Raw genomic sequence first — 20,777 nt, forward strand, 5'->3', positions numbered from 1 at the left:
CATTCGGATCCCCCGCCGCCTTTCTTTGTTATTGATATGAAGCGGGCGAGGGGGTTAGCCTCTGTCGGCGCTCCCTGGCCGCCCTTTAGCGACACTGTTCGTGATCAGCATATGCTCGCTCGTCGCTGCCTTCCTGTTATGGGGCGGGCACGTTTTTATCTCTGGCAAGTCCCCTCTCCAAATAAAGTAGCCTTCGGTGCGGTCATCTCTGTTAAAGACATACCGAAGTATTCCTCAAGAGCGCCGCACAGGACGGGATGTCACCCAACTTAATCTGCAACATAACATCATAAACAGTTGCACAACGTGCGACGTAAAAGACGACGACACGGTATCGGCATACTCTTAAGCTTCTTTTACACAAGTGAAGTTATTGTCTCAGCCTACTACTCGTGGCAAATGAATCTACTGCAGCGCCCCCCTGTATAAACTATCTCTTAAAAAATGTCCGGGTACCTTAGGTAATGCGAAATTGACCACTAGATTTTACAAGAGACGGACATGCCAATATGAAAGGAGGCAGGCTGGTAGTATTGTGTTGTCAACAGACAGACAGTAACAGCGGAATGGGTCGGTCAAGACACGTAAGTGACTTCGGACGTGAACTAGTCATTGGATGTGTTCTGACTAACAAATCCGTCAGCGACATTTCAACACTTCTACAGCTGCCCAAGTCTACTGTTGGTGGCGTGATAGTGAAGCGGAAGCGCGAAGAAAAAACCACAGCTAAACCAGCATCAGGCAGATCACCTGTACTGGTCGGACAGGAAGCGTTGAGCATTGCACAGGGTGAGTGTGTAAAAAAAAGAAACATGAAAGCAACGGAAGGAATCACTCGTGAGTACTACCAGCAGTCCGGCTGGCACAAAGACTGTGCCAAGGGAGCTGAAAAGGAGTGGGGTGCAACGGTTGAGCAGCTCCTCACGAGTCACACATTTCTGAGTCAATACTCAGCGACGGTTGGAGTGGTGTAAAGAACGATGCGACTGGGCAGTGAATGTCAGGAAGCGAGTGGGCTCTTCTTTCCTCACTTATAAAAAGGGCCAAATAACTTTTTACTTTCACATATTTTGTCTTTTGTGTAAGAACACTCGTAGGACACACAGTCATGCAGCCTGAGCACGTATCGAATAAAAAGATAACGGTAAAATAAAGATTAAGAAGGAAAAAATAAACACGAAATCCCTTAGATAACATAAGTGAGCGCGCCTTGAATTAACCGAGCGAGGCGGCGCAATTATGAAGGGACCGGACTCGCATTAGTTGAAATTCCCATCCATCCAGATTTAGATTTTCACGATTTCCCCTAATTGGTTAAGGCAAATGCTTTAATTGGTTAAGGCAAATGCTGGGATTGTTGCTTTCAAAGGGTGCTGCTGACTTCCTTCCCCATTGTGAGCTTGTGCTCCGTCTCTAATGACGTCGTCGTAAACGGGACGTTAAGCCCTACGAATATTTCCTTCACAGTGAAAATAATTCCGACATTGGAAAACGACATCACAGTCCCCTGTGTTCATGCGCTGCATTCAGCATGCTCAGGATTTTAGGAGTTTATAGCAGGCACAATAAGTTGCTCATTGACGTCACTGACACACTCCCGACATTTTTGGTGGTTGCCTGTAAGTCAGTTTTCATACAGGATGATTGCGGAATTTCGGCTGTTCAATATGAAACGTCAAACCAAATATACAATCAGCCGTTTATATTTCTAATTTTATTTTATTTTTGCGACTAGTTTCGGCGTTTCACTACACCATCTTCAGTGGTTGTCTTTTCTCCAAAGATCTCTCTAATTTTCTTGTACACGGTATCTATCTTACACCTAGTGATAGATGTCTCTACATCCTTGCATTTGTCCTCTCGCCATACCCGCTTAGCCATTTTGCTATTCCTGTCGATCTCATTTTTGAGACGTTTGGGTTCCATTTCTCCTGCTTCATTCATTGCATTTTTATATTTTCTTCTTTCATCGGTTAAATTCAATATCTCTTGTGTCACCCAAGGCTTTCTACTAGCCCTTGTCTTTTTATTTACTCGATCCTCTGCTGCCTTCACTATTTCATCTATCAAAGCTATCCATTCGTCTTCTACTGTGTTTCTTTCCCCTGTATCTGTCAATCGTTCCTAATGCTCTCTCTGAAACACTCTACAGCATCTGGTTCTTTCAGTTTATCCAGGTGCCATCTCCATAAATCCCCACCTTTTTGCAGTTTCTTCAGTTTTAGTCTACAGTTCATAACCAATAAATTGTGGTCAAAGTCCATATTTGCCTCTGGAAATGCCTTACAATTTAAAACTTGGTTCCTAAATCTCTGTCTTACCATTATACAATCTGTCTGAAATCTTACAGTGTCTTCAGGCCTCTTCCAATTGTACAACCTTCTAGTCTGATTCTTAAATCAAGTGTTAGCTATGATTAAGTTATGCTCTGCGCAAAATTCTACCAGGCGGCTTCCTCTTTCTTTCCTTACCTCCACTGCTTTTCCTTCTTTTCCTTTCCCTTCTATCGAATTCCAGTCCCCCATGACTATTAAATTTTCGTCTCCCGTAACTATCTTTTATCGTACCATAGATTTCTTCAGTCTCTTCATCATCTGCGGAACTAGTTCCATTTACCTTTTTAAATTTTCTGACTTACCTGCCCGATTATGTTAAGTTATCAGATTATTCCCGGTACTTAGTCTCTCGGACTTTCAGCAGTGAACCTCTCCCTGGTGCACAATGTCTCTCTTGTAGCTTCTGGCACTAGAGTTTGTTGAGCATCTCCGTGATACTCTCGCGTCACTTACATATCCTGTGCCGCTCTTTGTTGGTCTTTTTCCATTTTCTCCTATTAATCGAACCTTAAGGGTTTTCGAATGAATGTGTGGCACCTGCTTTTCGTACAATTTGTTTTTCGTGGTCATTTGTCTTCTGTGCTGTGTCGCCAACAGTGCTGTCGTCCAATAGTGGATTTCTTCGCCTACCTACACCATGCGATCAAAAGTATCCGGACATTTGGCTGAAAATGAAATACAAGTTCTTGGCGCCCTAATCGGTAATGCTGGAATTCAGTATGGTGTTGGCCCTCCTTAGCGTTGATGACAGCTTACACTCTCACAGGCATCTTGTTCTGGAAGGTTTTTTGGGGAATGGCAGCCCATTCTTCACGGAGTGTTGCACAGAGAAGAGGTATCGATGTCGGTCGGGGAGGCCTGGCACGAAGTCAGCATTCCAAAACATCGCAAAGGTGTTCTGTAGGATTCAGGTCACGACTCTGTGCAGGACAGTTCATTACAGGAATGTTATTGTTGTGTAACCAGTCCGCCACTGGCCTTGCATTATGAACAGGCGCTCGATCGTGTTGAAAGGAGCAGTCGCCATCCCCGAATTGCTCTTCAGCAGTGGGAAGCAAGAAGGTGCTTAAAACATCAGTGTAGGCTTGTGCTACGATGGTGCCACGCAAAACAACAAGGAGTTCATGCCCCCTCCATGAAAAACACGACCACACCATAACAGCACCGCCTCCGAATTTTACTGTTGGCACTACACACGCTGGCAGATTACTTTCACTGGGTATTAGCCATACCCGCACCCTGCCATCGGATCGCCACATTGAGTACCGCTATTCGTCACTCGTTACAGAGTTTTTCCACTGTTCAGTCGTCCAATGTTTACGCTCATTACACCAAGCGAGGCGTCGCTTGGCATTTGCCGGCGTGATGTGTGGCTTATGAGCAGCCGCTCGACCATGAAATCCAAGTTTTCTCTCCTCCCGCCTAATTGTCATAGTAGTTGCAGTGGATCGTTATGCAGTTTGGAATTCCTGTGTGATGGTCTGGATACATATCTGCCTTTTACACATTACGACCCTCTTCAACTGTCGCCGGTTTCTGTCAGTCAACAGACGAGGCCGGCCTGTACGCTTTTGTGCTGTACGTGCCCCTTCACGTTTCCACTTCGCTATCACATCGGAAACAGTGGACCTAGGGATGTTTAGGAGTGTGGAATCCTCGCGTACTGACAGACGTATGACACAAGTGACACCCCATCGCCTGACTTCTGTTCTCTCATTATGTCTAATGCATATTGAGGTCGCGGATATGGAGGACCTGGCAGTAGGAGGCGACACAATGCTCCTAATATGAAAAACGTATGTTTTTGTGGGTATGCGGATACTTTTGATGATTTAGTGCATGTATGCAACGTCAGGATAACGTTGTTCACGTTCAGGGTAAACGGGCGGCCCCGTGCACCCTCAGTTTAATCCTCGGAGTGCTTTTTTCGATGCACGCCTTTTTAATGCAGTTATTCATCCAAAAGGGTGAACTGTAATATCGTACTGTCATAACATTTTTGGTTCGGACCATTTAACAAGAAAAACTGATGCAAAATTTCCTGTCGGATAGTAGCGAATCCCACATTATGTGGTTCCATACTGCAGGAAACTGCCCCAGGGTGCACCCCAGCCAGACACCGAAAACATACCGCCTTATCAGTCACGCCACGGAATCCTTAGCAATCAGAATATGACTGATCAAACACTTAATTATCCTCACTGCGAGATAAATGACATTGTTTGTGCCAAGACTATGTTATGCACAGTGTTCAGACGTGCCTAATCAAGCGAACCGGCATAAGGGAAGACGTTAATAAATGAACCTGCACATTCTGAAAACAGGTCTCAGGAGCCCGTACGTGCGTGACCTCGGCCTGTCACAGTCTGTCGTGCCGCCGTTTCCACTAGCGCGCGGCGCAGACAAATTACGGAGACATTCTGCGTCTAATTGCGTCGCGTGTAATTGCCGGCCAGAGGAAACGGCGGGTCGTGGCGAGCGGCGCCGGCAGCGCACTTACCGCCGGGACTTCTGTTGCTTACGACGAGCCGCTGCACGGGGAACGCTCGCCGACCGGCGTCTGTAACTGACCACTAAAACCAAAAGCTCGCAGCGCCGTCACAAGCAGGCCACGCCAAGTCCTCGGTCGCTCCACTCGCGCGTCCGTACTGAAGGATTCGTGGCTTGGTTAGCAGTTGGTCTTGAACAGCAAATCATATTCTGGACATAAGGAGTCTTCATTCAAGTGACGAATATCGTTTTGTCATACTTAATAACCATAGAGATGATGCAGTTCTATGGAGATGAAATCATGTGTTGGGGAACCAGTAGACAAATCAACTGTAAAGTTGGCGGACAGAAATAATTTAAAGTATTCTATTTTTAATTAGAGGTCACCACATGCAGATATAATATAGTCTGTTAAGTAGGAATTACATACAAGTGGTAAAAGATATTGCCTTAGTTCTTTCACAATCCGACATAGGAGACCTTTGTCCTTCCTGCAATGTCCATAAAGCATTACTTTGAATTCTTGACTGAGATACACAAGAAGATCGTAATGAAACACAATTCCTCCAAACTGTTAGAAACATTTCTATTTGCACCGACGCCCTACACTGCTGCATTGGTGGGAAGATTAGTCAAGCACAAGACACTAGCACCCTGGGATTCCAAACAGATGGTAACCTGTCGTGGAAACCACATGTCAACGTTACCTTGGCAGAAGCTGAACGCATTTACCTCTACCATTGAAAAATGGCCACACTAAGAACATAGCTCAGTCACAAAGAATATGTTTAGTCCAAAAGGAAGTCACCAGGACCATAAACAAAGTCCTCCACAAACCGAAAGTTGGATTTTGAACACAACAGCGCTTTACCAAATATGTTCCTACTGGACATCTGGACACGTAGTTTGTGTGTGTGTGTGTGTGTGTGTGTGTGTGTGTGTGTGTGTGTGTGTGTGTGTGTGTGTGTGTGGAGAACGGGGGCTACTGTTTAATATGGACTCTAAAAGACGCGCAAGTTGACATTTTTCATATATACAGATAATGACCAGAATACATGTTAAATCACAAGCATATAGAAGGTGTATCATGATTAATGGCATAAACGCATACAGTTAAAAGTACGCGATACTAGAAGCAGGAAAAGTCTGGTAAACGTGGTACCTCAAGCGTTATGGACAGTAGGTCATCTTCGCTACTGTGAAACACATCTCTTTTTACTGAACAATTGCTCATAGCTTTTAACATATACATTTCAGAGCCCATATTTACTAGGCATTTTTTTTCTTATTTTGGCCCATACCTGCCTCCTGACAGGATGTGGAAAACAAAGAGCTAGCAGTAGAAGATATTTGTTTCACAGTATCGAAAATGAAAAGTTGCCCGTAGCTCTTGAGATATACATTTGGAAGTCCATGTTTACTACACTTTTTTGCTTCTAGTATCGTGTAATTTCAGCTTTATGCATGTCCGCCTTTAATAATTATGGTACACCCTGTATACGCTTCTGATAATTCTTTGTCCAGGAAATTTATGGTTGACAACATGAGCTCGGTTAATAGGAAGTATGAGATTAGAAGTCTCATAGTGTCAGACCGCAGATTTTCAAAGACGAGTTGAATGATTTATTTTTGTCAAACTGACCTTGTTTCGTCCAAGCTTGCCAAATTGTTTTATGGTAACTGTAGGTAACTGAAAGTAATGGAAAACAAGAGGAAAAGCTGTTCACATATGAGTATTTCATGTCGGGTAAATCGTGCCTAAAGTGAAACCGATGAGCAGGAAGAAAACTTATCATGTTAAGTGGAGTGAGGCTTCATTGCTTGGTGCAGCCATCTTGATTTCGGTTTACGCAAATACTTCCAAGCGTTTGCTACTGGTATGCCGTGGCTGAAACCTTGCCATTTCTTGCATACTAATTCAGTGCTCCTTCATCTTGTCATATTGTTATTTTCTTTTTTCTGTTCATGTAGTTCCTCCATTGCGTATTTTTTTTTTTTTTTTTTTTTTTGTCAAGAAAGCCCAAAATTATTCGTTAAACAATTTGTATCGGTCATTTTCGATTCTTTGAGATTTCTTTGTTATTATTATTATTATTATTTTATAGTCACCCATCTAACACAACAACTAAATCATAACCAGTAAGGCAGCTTGTTTTTGTTTCATTTTTGTTGTTTTTTCTGTGAGTTAGATGTTTCTTCATCAAAAGGCGTTATCTCGGCCACGTGATACCTGTTTTTTGTGTCTCATCGAGGAATGTCCCAGACGTCTCGGTAGCTGTTCCACAGATATTTCGGTTTTGTACCTCGTCTGGTCGTATAACCATTTCCTATAGGTGCCCTGTTTGATAGATATTGGTTAATCTTCATGTTACTCTCGTATTCTTAATTCATTTCAGTACTTTTTTTAGTTTTTTTTTCATTTTATAATATTTCTGACATAGTAGGACTTATTTCGTGATCTGCGTCATGAATGATGAAGTAGAAATTAATTTGAATCAATGATTTTAAATTGCTATTAACTGACATAGTGATTGGATTATTTACCTTTTAAAAATAAACTGACTGGGTGTTGTGTGATGTCCTTACGTTAGTTAGGTTTAAGTAGTTCTAAGTTCTAGGGGACTAATGACCATAGATGTTAAGTCCCATAGTGCTGAGAGCCATTTGAACCAACCAAAAATAAACTGAAATTGCGTTTAGTAGTAGTAGCCATTACTTAGAATAGCGAGTCTTCCCCACGTAAATCAAATTATGCCCTTTGCTGAGAACACAAATTTCGTGCCGTCAAGGTGCGTTGGAACCACAGGCATCACAAACTGGTGACACTTCTTAACGTCAGAGGTATCCATGTGTTAAGGTACAGTATGTTACACGGAGGCGAGTTAGCATCACTTCGGCTAAAATACAAGTGCCTGTTGAGTGTCTTCGGATGAAACACGGCTATTATCAACGCGGCGCGTGGTGGTCCCACACTGTGCAATCTTGTGGTCGGCAAGCCCCATAGGAAATTGATTGGCGGTGACGCCAGAGCTGGTCGTTTTCGCTCGGAGCGGCAAGCCGGCTGCCTCGTCTCGTCAGGTCTCGCGCCGTGTCGCCGGCGCTGCGTCTGCGGTGCGCCGCGCTGCCCGCCACGGCCGGCTGGCCACACCGTATGATCTCGCCGCTATTGATTGCAGGCGCAGGGGAGCGCATTAATGCCCCCGCCGTGTCATTTGCGCCGTGATTACAACTGCGGCCGCGAGGCCCGGGAGATCTGGGTGAGTTATTATTAGCGGGCGGACTCATTTCCACCCACCGAAACCCCACAGCAGCTGGCCGGCCGCCTGCGTCTTGTGTCCGCCCGCCGCACCGCTGTCCACAATAAAAACACATTTCCTCCGCGTCCCCCCGGCTGCTGCTGCTGCTGCTGCTGCCGGGGTGGCTGCCACTTTGAGCGTTGCACGTTGCTCCGTGTCGTCAGTCTACGACCGGGAGTCCTCAATGGAGGTCTCGTCGCGGCCACTCGGGGTCGTGCCGAGTTCGCGGACGTGTGACAGTTGGCGCGCGACGCTGGCGACTCTAGCGGCGAACGATCTGGATGCCGTTTCACGCGTGGCTCTGACGACCTTCAGTGGGTCGGAAATCCACTGCAGCACCGAGTACTCTGATACTCGACCAATATCAAAGGTTCACTACGTGACCCTGCGCGGCTTTCATTTCATAGCTTTTCACCAGCACTCGAGTGCGGATGGAACAGCGTTACATCGTGGTGCTCCTTGGAACGGCTATCGTGGCTGGATTCCTGAAATTTATATCAGCTACATCACAGGGCAGCTACCATCGGAACTGAGTTTGAATTGTTCATAGATTTAAGTTCACCCTTATTAATAAGCTTGCAGGGTGGGAACTGCCGCAGTGCGAATCATCGCCATACGGCATCCACCACTCTTTCCTCCAACATCCGTGGCTATCCGCATCATCATGATGGTGCCGATGTTCATCAGAAACCATCACCATTCTCGTCATTATCAACCACATTAACCACCCTGTTTCACAGTCCCATAATTTTCTCTTCAGGTTATTTCATTTCTGCACACTTTTGTGTGCCCAGTTGCCTATGGACGCAGGTTTTTTTTCCCGACAGAAGAAACTAGAAGCTTTCTGGTTACTTAACCCGCTGGTACTTACCACGCAGGATAACGTAATAGTTAAGTAGAGAAAAGGGCATTGTAACTTCCCAATTGACGGATGCCGATAACTGATATCATCATCTTACTCGCAATGGACGAACATGAAGGATAACGCAGTAGTGGTAATACCTTTCAATATTTATCTCTGTAGCCTCGGAATAACAATAAAACTACGTTTAAGTGGTTTGCTCACAGTCGTATGTTGGACAGTTCCAGCAACTTTTCGTGAAGCATCGTTTCATGCAACATGGCTTGTAGAGAGAGTATAACTTCGTTGCTGCAAGTCAATAAATTCGACGTGGTCCATGATGTTCAAAGAATTTCTTCTCCCCTGATACCCTGTTGTACATCTCACGGGCAGCAGTTTTTGTGACAGTAAAAATCCGACAAACATTTTATATCGTTATCCAGTTCAACTTACATTCCGCCTTAGAGCCACACGTCCTGCTCTTGCAACCTCTGGCAGTCCTGTTAAGTAATAGGCACCAAGTGACGTCCGAATTTATAACGGACATTCATTCCGCAGAAAAGAATTATTGCATAATCACCTTGCATTTGTCATGTATACAGCGGCTAACTAACAAGTTCCATTTCTACACGTGCACCATGAGAGGAATATTTGTAGTCTGTCGTCGTGCTCAGATGGAGACCCTGCTCCGTGTGCTTCCGTGTGGTCGCTGTTGTCCGAATGTACTGTACTTCACGTGCAGCTGTGTGTGTGTTTAGTGGTCGGTGTGCCCGCTGCAGGGAGCTCCAAGTGCACGTAGAGGCGCGGTAACCAATCAGCTTCATCCATGGTGCCAGACGTTGTTATTTTTATTTTCACAACATCTAACAAGGTAACTGTTGTTTTCTGCCTTTTTCGTTGTTCATTTATAACTCTTGTCCCGATACATAACATATTCTACGTACTTTATCCACAACATCCCTTTCTGTACGAGCTCAGGGAGTGTAATGCCGAGCTGTAGAATAAAGTTTTTTTATGTTAAGTCGTGAGTTTCTCCTTTTTTCTCAATATTTAATTAGATGTACCGTTTCCATTCCTAATCTCAGATAACGCATATCGGATTTTTATGGATTGAGTTAACGAAATATTTCTGCTGAATTTGTAATTGTGATTTAAAATTAACTATTACGCTGGGTATACATAACTTCTCTTACCTCCCGCATACACATTTTTCCTCCCCGCAGATTAGTATATACGAGTCGTTGAAAGTTTCCGCAGATCAGAATTTATGAGTTGCTGAAACTGTGGGCTTTATTTGTTTCTGGAGTACTTTTTAACTTGTTTCATACAACTGTGACAGCATACATAATCTTGCCTTAGTAGCCCATTTGGTGAACGTGTTGGCATTAAATGAACTTAAGTATGTTTCATAGAACATCAAAACCTGTAATCTGTTTAATGAAAGAGTGGTTCTAGGCGCTGCAGTCTGGAATCCTGCCTCGGGCATGGATGTGTGTGATGTCCTTAGGTTAGTTAGGTTTAATTAGTTCTAAGTCTAGGGGACTGATGACCTCAGATGTTAAGTCCCATTGTGTTCAGAGCCATTTGAACCATTTTTTACTTTTAGTGTTCCATTTCCTAACCTAATTCCCTCAGACTCGACTATTTTCCATTACTCTTGTTTTCTTTTGTTGATATACATAACTTCCTTCCGAGACACAATCCGTTCACTTCAACTAATTTTCCATGTTATTTGCTGCGTGTGACAGATTTACAATATCATCGGTAAGCGTTAGCCTAAAGTTTATATTTCTTCTCCCTGTACTTTAATTTCTCATTGATTTCATTTATTCCGTGCTCATTGTACAGAATGAATTACATAGGATAGGCTACAATCCTGTATCACTCCCTTCTCAACTACTGCCTTCATTTCACGTCGTTCTACTCTTATAACTGCAGTTTCGCTTCTATGTCCGTTGTAGATAGCCTTTCGCGCGCTCTGTTTTGTCCCTTATGACTTCCGAATTTCAATAAACACTGTAATATTAAATTCCACAAGGCTGAAGTCTTTATGTTGTATAGAACTTAAATAAAATCTACGTTTTGACTTCTTTCCGTATCTCAGAGACTCGTCACTGTGGGGAGTATGATCCATGTAACGTAAGTGCAATGCGTTTATGTTTAAGAAGTCGTTTAGGCAAGTAGAATCGCAGTTGTCAGAAAAAGGAGCAAAATGGATTAAAGCCAAAAAAAGAGGTCACACCATATTAGCTCGCTGAAATAGCAAGGGTCGTCCTTCGACTCCCACAACTACAGCCTATTCGGTTTTCTAGCCTTGGATCGTATCTTTTGATGGATACCGCTCGTTTTTGTCTGTTCGTTGGCCTGCAGCAAACAATATAACTGCTTATGTAATATTGGCTTCAGAATCCCAACTCAACTGCCGCGGAATGTTATCGTTAAAGATGTTACCACTCGTAACATGAGAACGGCAGATGCAAAGAAATGACGTTTTCCGTTGTCCGATGTTGTAAAGAGGACATTTTACAAGTATCATGTAGCATACAATTCAAATACAGCTGTGGTTCATACTGTCAAAGTCCTCCCCTTATCCGATGAAATGTATGTTTTCCTTAACTGAGTTTTTACGTATACAAAAAGACAGACGTTGTCTGTCTTAGTAAAAGATTGATGCTTTTCTGTCAGTTTATTCATTAGATACTTCGAAAATTTTATGGTTTTATTGTTAAAAGTATATTTTTTTAGAGGTTGCATGCATGAGAATACAATTTTGCTTAAATGGTGAAGAGCCGCAATATCTGGTTCCTTCTGTGCCGTGTAACTGGTTGTACTTTATAGCTCCTCGGCCCAATCATGGACGTATTACTTGGCACTTAGGACGACTCCATTGCCGTTATTAATTTTGTGTAAGCTGTCTCCCTTTGCTACCGAGTCATATTGCACCATTAGTCTTTTACATGCGATAAATCAGGAAGACGGCCCACTCATTTTTCTAGTAAACTCCACAGAAGTACAAGCATTCTACGAAGCGAGTGATTATACCATTGTTAGCGCACATTATGACATAGCTGCTGTAATGGATGCTCTTTTTATTAGTTCCCTTATATGGATAGTCAGAATTAAAGGGCGGCGATCACTATGTAGTGAAATGTCAGTGAAACACTTGACATTGTAGCGTGCCGCGGTGCTTTAGGTCAGCCCTGAATTTGTGTACACCTCGTTCTGGTCGCTTCTTTGTTCAAATCAGTTTTATTTAGCTCATTGCTGTAACTCCCACCTTCTGTGCGCTCGTGATTAAATGGAAAAAAATCAAAATTTGATGCTCATGGTCCGTTAACAATGGAACACAGTATTATTTCTGCAGCTCGATCAAAACCTTCTATATATTGAACATTGGTGGCTGCTGCTGCAATTCAACAATCTTGGGAATAGTTCTACTGTTTATATTTTGTTCGAGTATTTGCTGAAAATGCGGCTTGTCACTTCCGTCTACAAAAGTACAGTTGAATTATTTTTCGCAGAAGTGAAATGAGGCCTCAGTAAGAAAAGCCAACTTCTGTTTCTTTTTACAGTCATTGATCGTTACCTGGGAAAGCTTTGTAATTTCACCAACATAAATTATAATCCACATTTTCAGGGAATGCTCGATCAAAATCTAAATAGTCTCTTCATTCACAAGATAGCTGAGTTGCGACAGTAGCCAGTTTTGGCGGAAATTCTGTTCGGGGGAACATGCCACACTGTTTCCTGAGGCAATGTGATTCAAACACTGACGTACTGGTTTGCTCTTCACCGTTATGTCCATGACGTTGTCAAGTGTCATTGTCACACCAACGACTCTTTGATTTTGATAGAACTGAATTAGTTGTAGCTGGATCGAGCAGTTCATAGATTAAACTCAACATGAATTTAGCAAGTCTGTGTGGAAGCGAGACGTGGTTTGTCAATAAATAAATAAATCCATTCGTGTAACATTGCTGTAGCGCTACACAGCGCTTCTGTTTAAATAAGAGACAAAAAGAAACGAATCACGTTCTGCCGTATTAGAATCTCTGTGGTGACTAAAAACTGTCGCGAGAGGAACGGATTGCTCCTTAAATCTAATGGCAAACTCAGGGACGAATATGTCGTGACAAATGAAAATTTATACCAGATCAGGACGGGAACGTAAATATCGTGCTGATTTCTACCAGTCGCAGTAACCATAAAGCTATATGAGCACGCCTCCAGGCCTAATTCGAATTTTTCATCGACACTGATTTTTCTTCCCATTATTTACGAACACCATAACTCGTGAATGGCAGTGCCAATGCAGAATTATAATCAAGAGGCAGAAACGTCAATGAACACAGAACATGCTTCACCAATTAAAAAGCGATACGCGTCTCGTGAAAAATACTCTTTATTTACGATAAGCTTAAGACGGAAAACCAATAATAATTGATTATTAAGGTAATTTATTTAGGGGCAAATTTATTTGGAAACCAGAAGCCGTGTTTTTATCCAGCACGAAGTCAGTTTTCTTGGTAGTATTTACAAAAAGAGTCCTTCCAATGTTAATACAGCCTTTAAGCAACACTTGGTGCTTTGGCAACTGTTTAACAAAAAGGAGTAGACACACTCATAAATGTACATTATCGTTACCGTTATTTGTCTTTCCCAAAAATTGTGCAAAGCATTATTCGAATACCAGAACCAAAACAGTCCCCTAAAACCTGAAGGGTTTGACATCAGTAGATAAAGAAGTCGTATGAACTGACACACACATAAGTGACCTGTAGGAACATATTAAATAGCATTTGGATAATATAATGCAGTTAATTCCAGAATTTTTTCTGGTCTGCTCTTCCTTCTCCGTTGGTTAGCATGTTCTCAGAAAGACATGTGAACTCATGAAATAATTGAAATTGTGGTAACACTTTCAAAGTGAAAACTCGTTAATAACCCGGCGTTTCGTCGCCTCTGTAGAGTCGTGTGGGTCTCATTGATAACTTGTGGTGCCCGATTCCCTCTTTTATTCATGTAATCTTATAAGGAAAACACATTTGAAAATAATAAATTTAAATAGATCCGCTTCATTTGTACTAATAATTTACTCAAATCACGACCGGTTTCAAAATTTTAAAATCCCATCTTCAGGTTTGTGAAATTGTAGTATTTGTTAACGTACAACGGGCAGTCGGGCCAGTCAGCGGTACGAGACCCAATCACTGCATGTTGGCGGAAACTGCCCACCGGCGGGCAGCGGCACGGTAGGAACGGCAGCCACTACTGTCGAATTTGGACAGTTTCCGCCAACTTGCAGTGATTGGAGCTCCTAACACTGACTGGCCCGACCGCATGTTACCGAGGGAGGTGGCGCGATGATTAGCACACTGGACTCGCATTCGGGACGACGACGGTTCAAACCTGCGTGGAGCCATCCGGATTTAGGTTTTCCGTGATTTCCGTAAATCTCTCCAGGGTTGTTAAACCCAATCTTCCTTCTTCCGACCGCATGTTGTGTATCACCAAATACAATAATTTCATGTACGTCAAAATGAGATTCTAAAATCACGAAAACAATCATGTTTGAATAAATAATTGGTACAACTGAAGCGGACCACTCTAAATTACTGCCTCTCAGTTGCGGTTGTCATCCATACCAAATCTTGTGCATTTAAAAATAATCATGTGGCCTCGAATACATGGTAAATATGTAAAAACATGACGAATCCGCCCGGAGTTCCGTCACGAAAACGGTAACTGACAGTCTGTTTGCAACAGGAACTGTCTTTGTAAAAGGTAGAAGTACTATCGTCACGCAAGGGTTACGACTTCTCTGACACGAGATGTATTTTCACACCCTGCTGTAGGTTTGTTTGAAACGTCACTTGACTGCTTAAAGCATAATTCAAATACCAATGCTGCGATTTTTAATATTAATTGTACAGATGTTAAAATCTGTTCTGCAGTCTACGATCCGCTTCCTTCAGATCTGTTTACACTTCTAACTGTTTGAGATCGCCGTGTGTTTGGGACTGCGAGACGATGCCAGTTTCCGTATATTCGCAGAACGTCTTTTTTTCGGTGACTGTATGTCCTAATACAAAAAAGAGTTGGTATTCGGCATGACAGGACTACTCTGTTCTCTAGTTTCTTAATGGAAGTTATGTCTTCTGAAGATGATTTAAAACTGCTACTTTTGGGGTGCAGTTTATGCTTTAAAAGTTTCTTCAAGTGTGTGCGTGTGCGTGCGCGCGCGCGCGCGCGCGCGCGCGCGCGTGTGTGTGTGTGTGTGTGTGTGTGTGTGTGTGTGTGTGTGTGTGTGTGTGTGAGGGGGGGGGGGGAAACCAGGGGGGGGGGGCGAAAATATCTGGGTAAATAGGATATTTTCACATGTCCGATATGGGGATTTGCCACTATGAAGAAAAGAAAAACTATGGGCACCTTCCGAAAACTTGTTTAACGTGAGAAGACAGTTACGCAACGAACACAGTAATGTGCCCAAATCAACTACTTGAGAATCGGCACAATTTCTTAGCCGATTATCAGTTTGCCTGATTTAACGTTTAAAGCGCATCACCGTATATATTGTTCGACGTAGTGCTACTGCTAAATTTGATCTGAAGATGATTTGTGTCAGGATTCGTTTCAGTAACATTATAGTTAGTCACGTTTCCCCGGGCGCCTTGTCTTTGTCTGTGATGTTATTTTTCATGTTGGTCCTTACCCCCAAAAACATTTAGACACTTCTCAAAACCCAATTTATGTCAGCGTTGAGACATTCTGGAAGAAATGAATCGTTCAGACGTTTGATATGTCTAGAATTACGCTAATATGTTCTTCATTTGTTTTCAGAATATCACGAGCTTTTGGCTGTTTTCTTAATATTTCCTTAGTTTGAAACTTCCTAACAGATTAAAACTGTGCCAGACCTGGACACGAAGTCGGGACCTTTGCCTTTCGCGGGCAATTTGTCTACCAACTGAGCTACCCGAGCACGAATCACGACCCGTCTTCACAGCTTTATTTCCCTGTCCGCCACACAGTTTTATTCTGCCAGGAAGTTTCATATCAGCGTACACTCCATTACAGAGTGAAATTCATTCTGTAGTATCTCAGTTTTATAGAATCAGTGATTCAACATATCTAAAATAAGCTGCCGAATATTTAGATAATTTTTGCTGTCTGCAACATACATCAGGTCAGAAGTGCTCTTCAGTGTGTGAATCATGTCCTTCATAATTTGTTACGACTGATAATAAGAGAGTATAAGCTCATACGTACAGGATAGTGACGAATATCGTTTTGTCATACTTAATAACCATAGAGATGATGCAGTTCTATGGAGATGAAATCATGTGTTGGGGAACCAGTAGACAAATCAACTGTAAAGTTGGCGGACAGAAATAATTTAAAGTATTCTATTTTTAATTAGAGGTCACCACATGCAGATATAATATGGTCTGTTAAGTAGGAATTACATACAAGTGGTGAAAGATATTGCGTTAGTTCTTTCACAATCCGACATAGGAGACCTTTGTCCTTCCTGCAATGTCCATAAAGCATTACTTTGAATTCATGACTGAGATACACAAGAAGAGACATGAGTGCAGCTTACGCGTCGCGTTTATCGAGGTGTTTGGTTCCGCCTGCCAGACATTACTTCGTCGACAAAATGAAGCTTGGATACTGCAGGAGGACAACGGTCCGAAGCACAGCAGCAGGCTTTGCAGCGACTGGAAGAAAAAGAAAAAAAAAAAACAGGAAGGTGCTCAGGTGCTGGATTGCCCCTCACAGTCGCCTGATGCTGATCCTATTCAACGTGTATGGTCTTACATAAAAAAGATTATTTCAGAAAACAGAGCAGCTGAATTGCTTTGCATAACAGTCATTCAGATCAGTGCTTCCTACGAGAAGACCCAATTTACTAGAATTAAACATAAAATTGTGAAAAATCGATGTTTCTTGTATTTGATACACATTCTTCAGGGTCTTTTAACCGTACTTCTATGACGATTCGTAACGGCATTGTCGATTTACAGTGACGAGAATTGTGGATTGTCGTAAGTATTGCGTGCACCTAGATTGATTTATCAAGGGTACCATGAAGAAGTTAGGGAACTGTTCGTGCGGACAGTTCGTTGCTGCGGCGATCATTTATCGTTTGTACAGAAGAGAGAAAAGGTGTGATAGAAAACGGGGAACCCGTGCCGTTTCAAATGGAAAAGAAAGCTGCAAAATTAAAAAAAAGATGCTTAAATCGATTTGAGCATAGCCAGATATGTAAATAAAAGAAGTTTTGGGGGACGTCGATATGAAGAACGACTGCTTCTTGTGCCAAGCTACCCTGTTTCTACACGGAACTATTATTAATCGAATCTAACCGAAGAAGATAAAAGTTAAAGCGTAGGACTCGCTAGTTCAGAGAGACGCAATGAATTTGCGATTTATAATGGCTGCTTTTTAACATTTTATGTTATGATATCTTTAAGCATTTACTTGTCATTTAATAACTGCAATACTAAGAACATCTATTTTTCGGAACACTAAACCATTGAGTATTTTAAACTGTTTCGATAAAGTTGTTCGTCTTTAAATATAATCAGCTAACAACCCCTGCTGTAGGGTATAAAGTTTTGTTTGCTGATTTGCGATGGTACCCATCGTGAAGATTACAGTAGTCAGATGGGCGCTGTAAGCGGTTGTATTTCGTGTGTGCCTTTCTGCGTGTGTTCATTTTTACTGTTCAGGTGTTGTAACATTGTTTCGTTTGTTTCAGCAAGTCGTGTTCCGGTGCCCGACGAGCGATGGGATTACTTGTGCGAGTACTACAAGCCAGTCAGGTGAGTGAATACATCCAGCTTTTATGAGAAAGTGTTGTACGAATTATGTGCTCATATTTATTAGGAAAAAAAAAGAAAATACTTTCTCATTCTTCCTGTTGCGGCAGTGATCATTAGGTGGAAAAGATTGTTTTCCTCGACTTCAACATTTGTGAAAGTTTCATGCCTGCACTTGCATGTTAACACTTAAAGTTAACAGTGCGTGTTAGTACTTAAAATTAATAGCATCAGAAATAAAAAAAAATCAACTTAACACTTACGCGTGAAAGCTGAGTGATTTAACTGAAAAGTTTTCTTGTATTTACCAGTGCGCTGAAGGAGCAAATCGCTCTACTTTGGGCAAAAGTGGGTAAGTGCAGAAATATGAAAAAATGGGTTAGTGTGACAAGGAGTAGTGACAACTTTGAGCAAAATATACTTTTACTAGAAAATGTTTTTTGAGGGATGGTTGGGACTGGGAGGAGAGGAGGTCGGCATGCAAAAATGTAAATATGCTTCAGGCAGATGAATACAAGTTTCCCACAGTTCATCCCAAAGAAGAGTGAAGTAGCCCATTATGTTTCTTCATTGCTAATTCCTTCATTACTGTTTACTCGCTCGCTAGTGTTTCATGTATGTCACAAATTACTATATACAAAGACTGCATGTCGCACGAAGCCGCTTCCTCACTGTCAAATGGTTCAAATGGCTCTAAGCACTATGGGACTTATCTGAGACCATCAGTCCCCTAGATCTGCAACTACTTAACCTAACTAACCTAAGGCAGGATTCGAACCTGCGACCGTAGCAGCAGCGCGGTTCCGGACTGAAGCGCCTAGAACCGCTCGTCCACAGCGGCCGGCTCTCACTGTCTCCTTTAGTAGATTCGTCTTGATATCAACTCTTTAACAAGTAAAAGTAATATACAACTAAAAAACTTTGTCGTATGTTGCGTGCCACTGTAATTTCTTTTCTCCATGCTGCCCTGTTTTCCAGGCTAGATAGCACCATTTATGCAAAATTGTTTCCATACTCATTGAGAAATGCCGATGTTGGTGAAGCATTTTAACCAGAGTCGACGATCTAAATGCAAATGTGATACACGCGCTGTTGATTAGCTACTACGACGCCAAGTTCTATTTATAGTGCATCAGATGTTTCACCGACAAGTGGTTATTATAGAAAACAAGGTTGCTGAGCTGTGGCGGAATGAAGTTCACTATGATCCAGAACTGGCAAAATTTATCATACGTGGAGATAAAGTATGGTTATTTGAGTATGACGCTAAAATGGACGCCGACCCGCCCCAGTAGAGGCTTCATGAATAGACCGAGCCCACGAACGATTGAATGAGAAGGTTCTGCTCACTTTGTTCTTTTATTTAAACGGCGTAATTTAGGACTACGAGTCCATGCCGCCGTGTCGTAAGGTCATTAAGGAGTACTATCTGGAAGTTGGTGCTGTTAGCGTGAAGCATTCTGAAGAAAATGTCAGCATATTGGTCGAAGCAATTCGTGTCAATTGCACCACGGTAGTACATCTGCTCACTCGTCTTTCGTTGTCCGTTTCTTCTCAAAGCAACGCCATCATGATGCCACAGAATTCGTCGGACATGAGCCCCTGTGATTGCTTCTTCCTATCCTCGAAGCTGAAAAGGATCCTAAAAGTACAACGTTTTGCTGACACTGAAGAAAGGGAGCCAAAATCGCAGGAGGTGCGAAAAGCTATTCTGCAAATTACATTTCTAAAATGTTTTGAAGGATGAAAAGCTGGCTCTTATGTATTATATTTCACGGAGAGTGTTTTGAAAGGGAATTAAAATCGATGTTTGAGAAAAAGCGAAAATTCTCCTTGTTTCTGTCGCGCTCCATACGCGACTGTATAAGCAAGCGACAGGCCCGCATGCACAAGCGGCGTGCGCGCGCGCACACACACACACACACACACACACACTGGGACTATGAGTTTCGGAAAAGATGTTAGACGCTCTTATTATGCCGGTGGTTATCACGTTCTAAAGCAATGCACGTCGTCAAATTGTATAAATTCGACAGATATATGATTTCAGTATGTCTTTACTATGCTGTATTCAGGAACGCACGCTAATGGATGAAGTCTCTGTAGGACACTGAATTTTACGTACATAAAGAAATAAACGAGTCTTTCGTGTGTACATCTTTTTCATTCTCTACCTTTAAGGGTACAAACCCAAATCTTTGCAGGAATTTGCAAGCGATTTGGCAGTGGGGCAAAAGGGGTCCCAGTTGTGGATAATTGGGAACGGGTTGCTAGTTGTAACAAATGCCTTACAACCAAGGAAAACCTGAAAACCCTGGTCGGAAGTGGGAAGGGGAGGTGGCGGGGGTTTGAACTAATTTTAATTTATTTCTAATTTTAATTGATTTCCCAACCAAAAAATAAGACTGCTTAAAATCTATGTTACCATCCGTATGCATAACGAAGTAACGTCGATGGTTCCCTCAAAGTGTGAAGTTTACCTTTCATTAGTGTTTTTAAACTTTAATTCTAGTTAGTGCTTCTGACGATCGTATATGACCACAGAGTTCGAAAGTAGTACATATAACAATAAGTTTTCTCTCTTCAGTTTTTGTCCATTGTATGCAATACTAAACGAATATAAATTTTTGATATTGATGCCAGGACATTGTTACACAGTCGCATGACAAACAACTAAACAAAGCCGTTGCGTGTCCCATGCCCAATATCTGTCGATAAAAGTTTATTTTATCGGTCGGATTCGAAAAGGGACCCTTAGTTGGTCAACACTTTCCGACTATGCTTTTAAGATCTTTACCAATGTGGGGGATTCATATCCTTTTAGCATGCATAATGTGGCAATTTCTGCACGCATTGTCATAAATATCGTTTCTATCACGAGACACTGTTACTATCTTTTTATGTGGTGTAAAATAGATCAGTGATCGCTGCGAAACGTTCGGATCGTATTTAAGGATGAACGTAGTAAGTAAAATGAGTACGTTATACA

The 20,777-nt window shown here is 42.3% G+C and overlaps 1 protein-coding gene across 1 annotated transcript in view; it reads left to right on the forward strand.

Moving 5' to 3' along the window:
* Positions 1-20,777, forward strand: part of LOC124804834 (obg-like ATPase 1) — a 301,314-nt gene that overhangs the window by 73,605 nt on the left and 206,932 nt on the right. Inside the window, exon 3 of the mRNA XM_047265184.1 lies at positions 17,731-17,791. Coding sequence (XP_047121140.1) covers positions 17,731-17,791 — 61 coding nt within the window. The remainder of the gene's footprint in view (positions 1-17,730; positions 17,792-20,777) is intronic.

Source organism: Schistocerca piceifrons, chromosome 1 (genome assembly GCF_021461385.2).
Source record: "Schistocerca piceifrons isolate TAMUIC-IGC-003096 chromosome 1, iqSchPice1.1, whole genome shotgun sequence".
Taxonomy (NCBI): Eukaryota; Metazoa; Arthropoda; class Insecta; order Orthoptera; family Acrididae; genus Schistocerca; species Schistocerca piceifrons.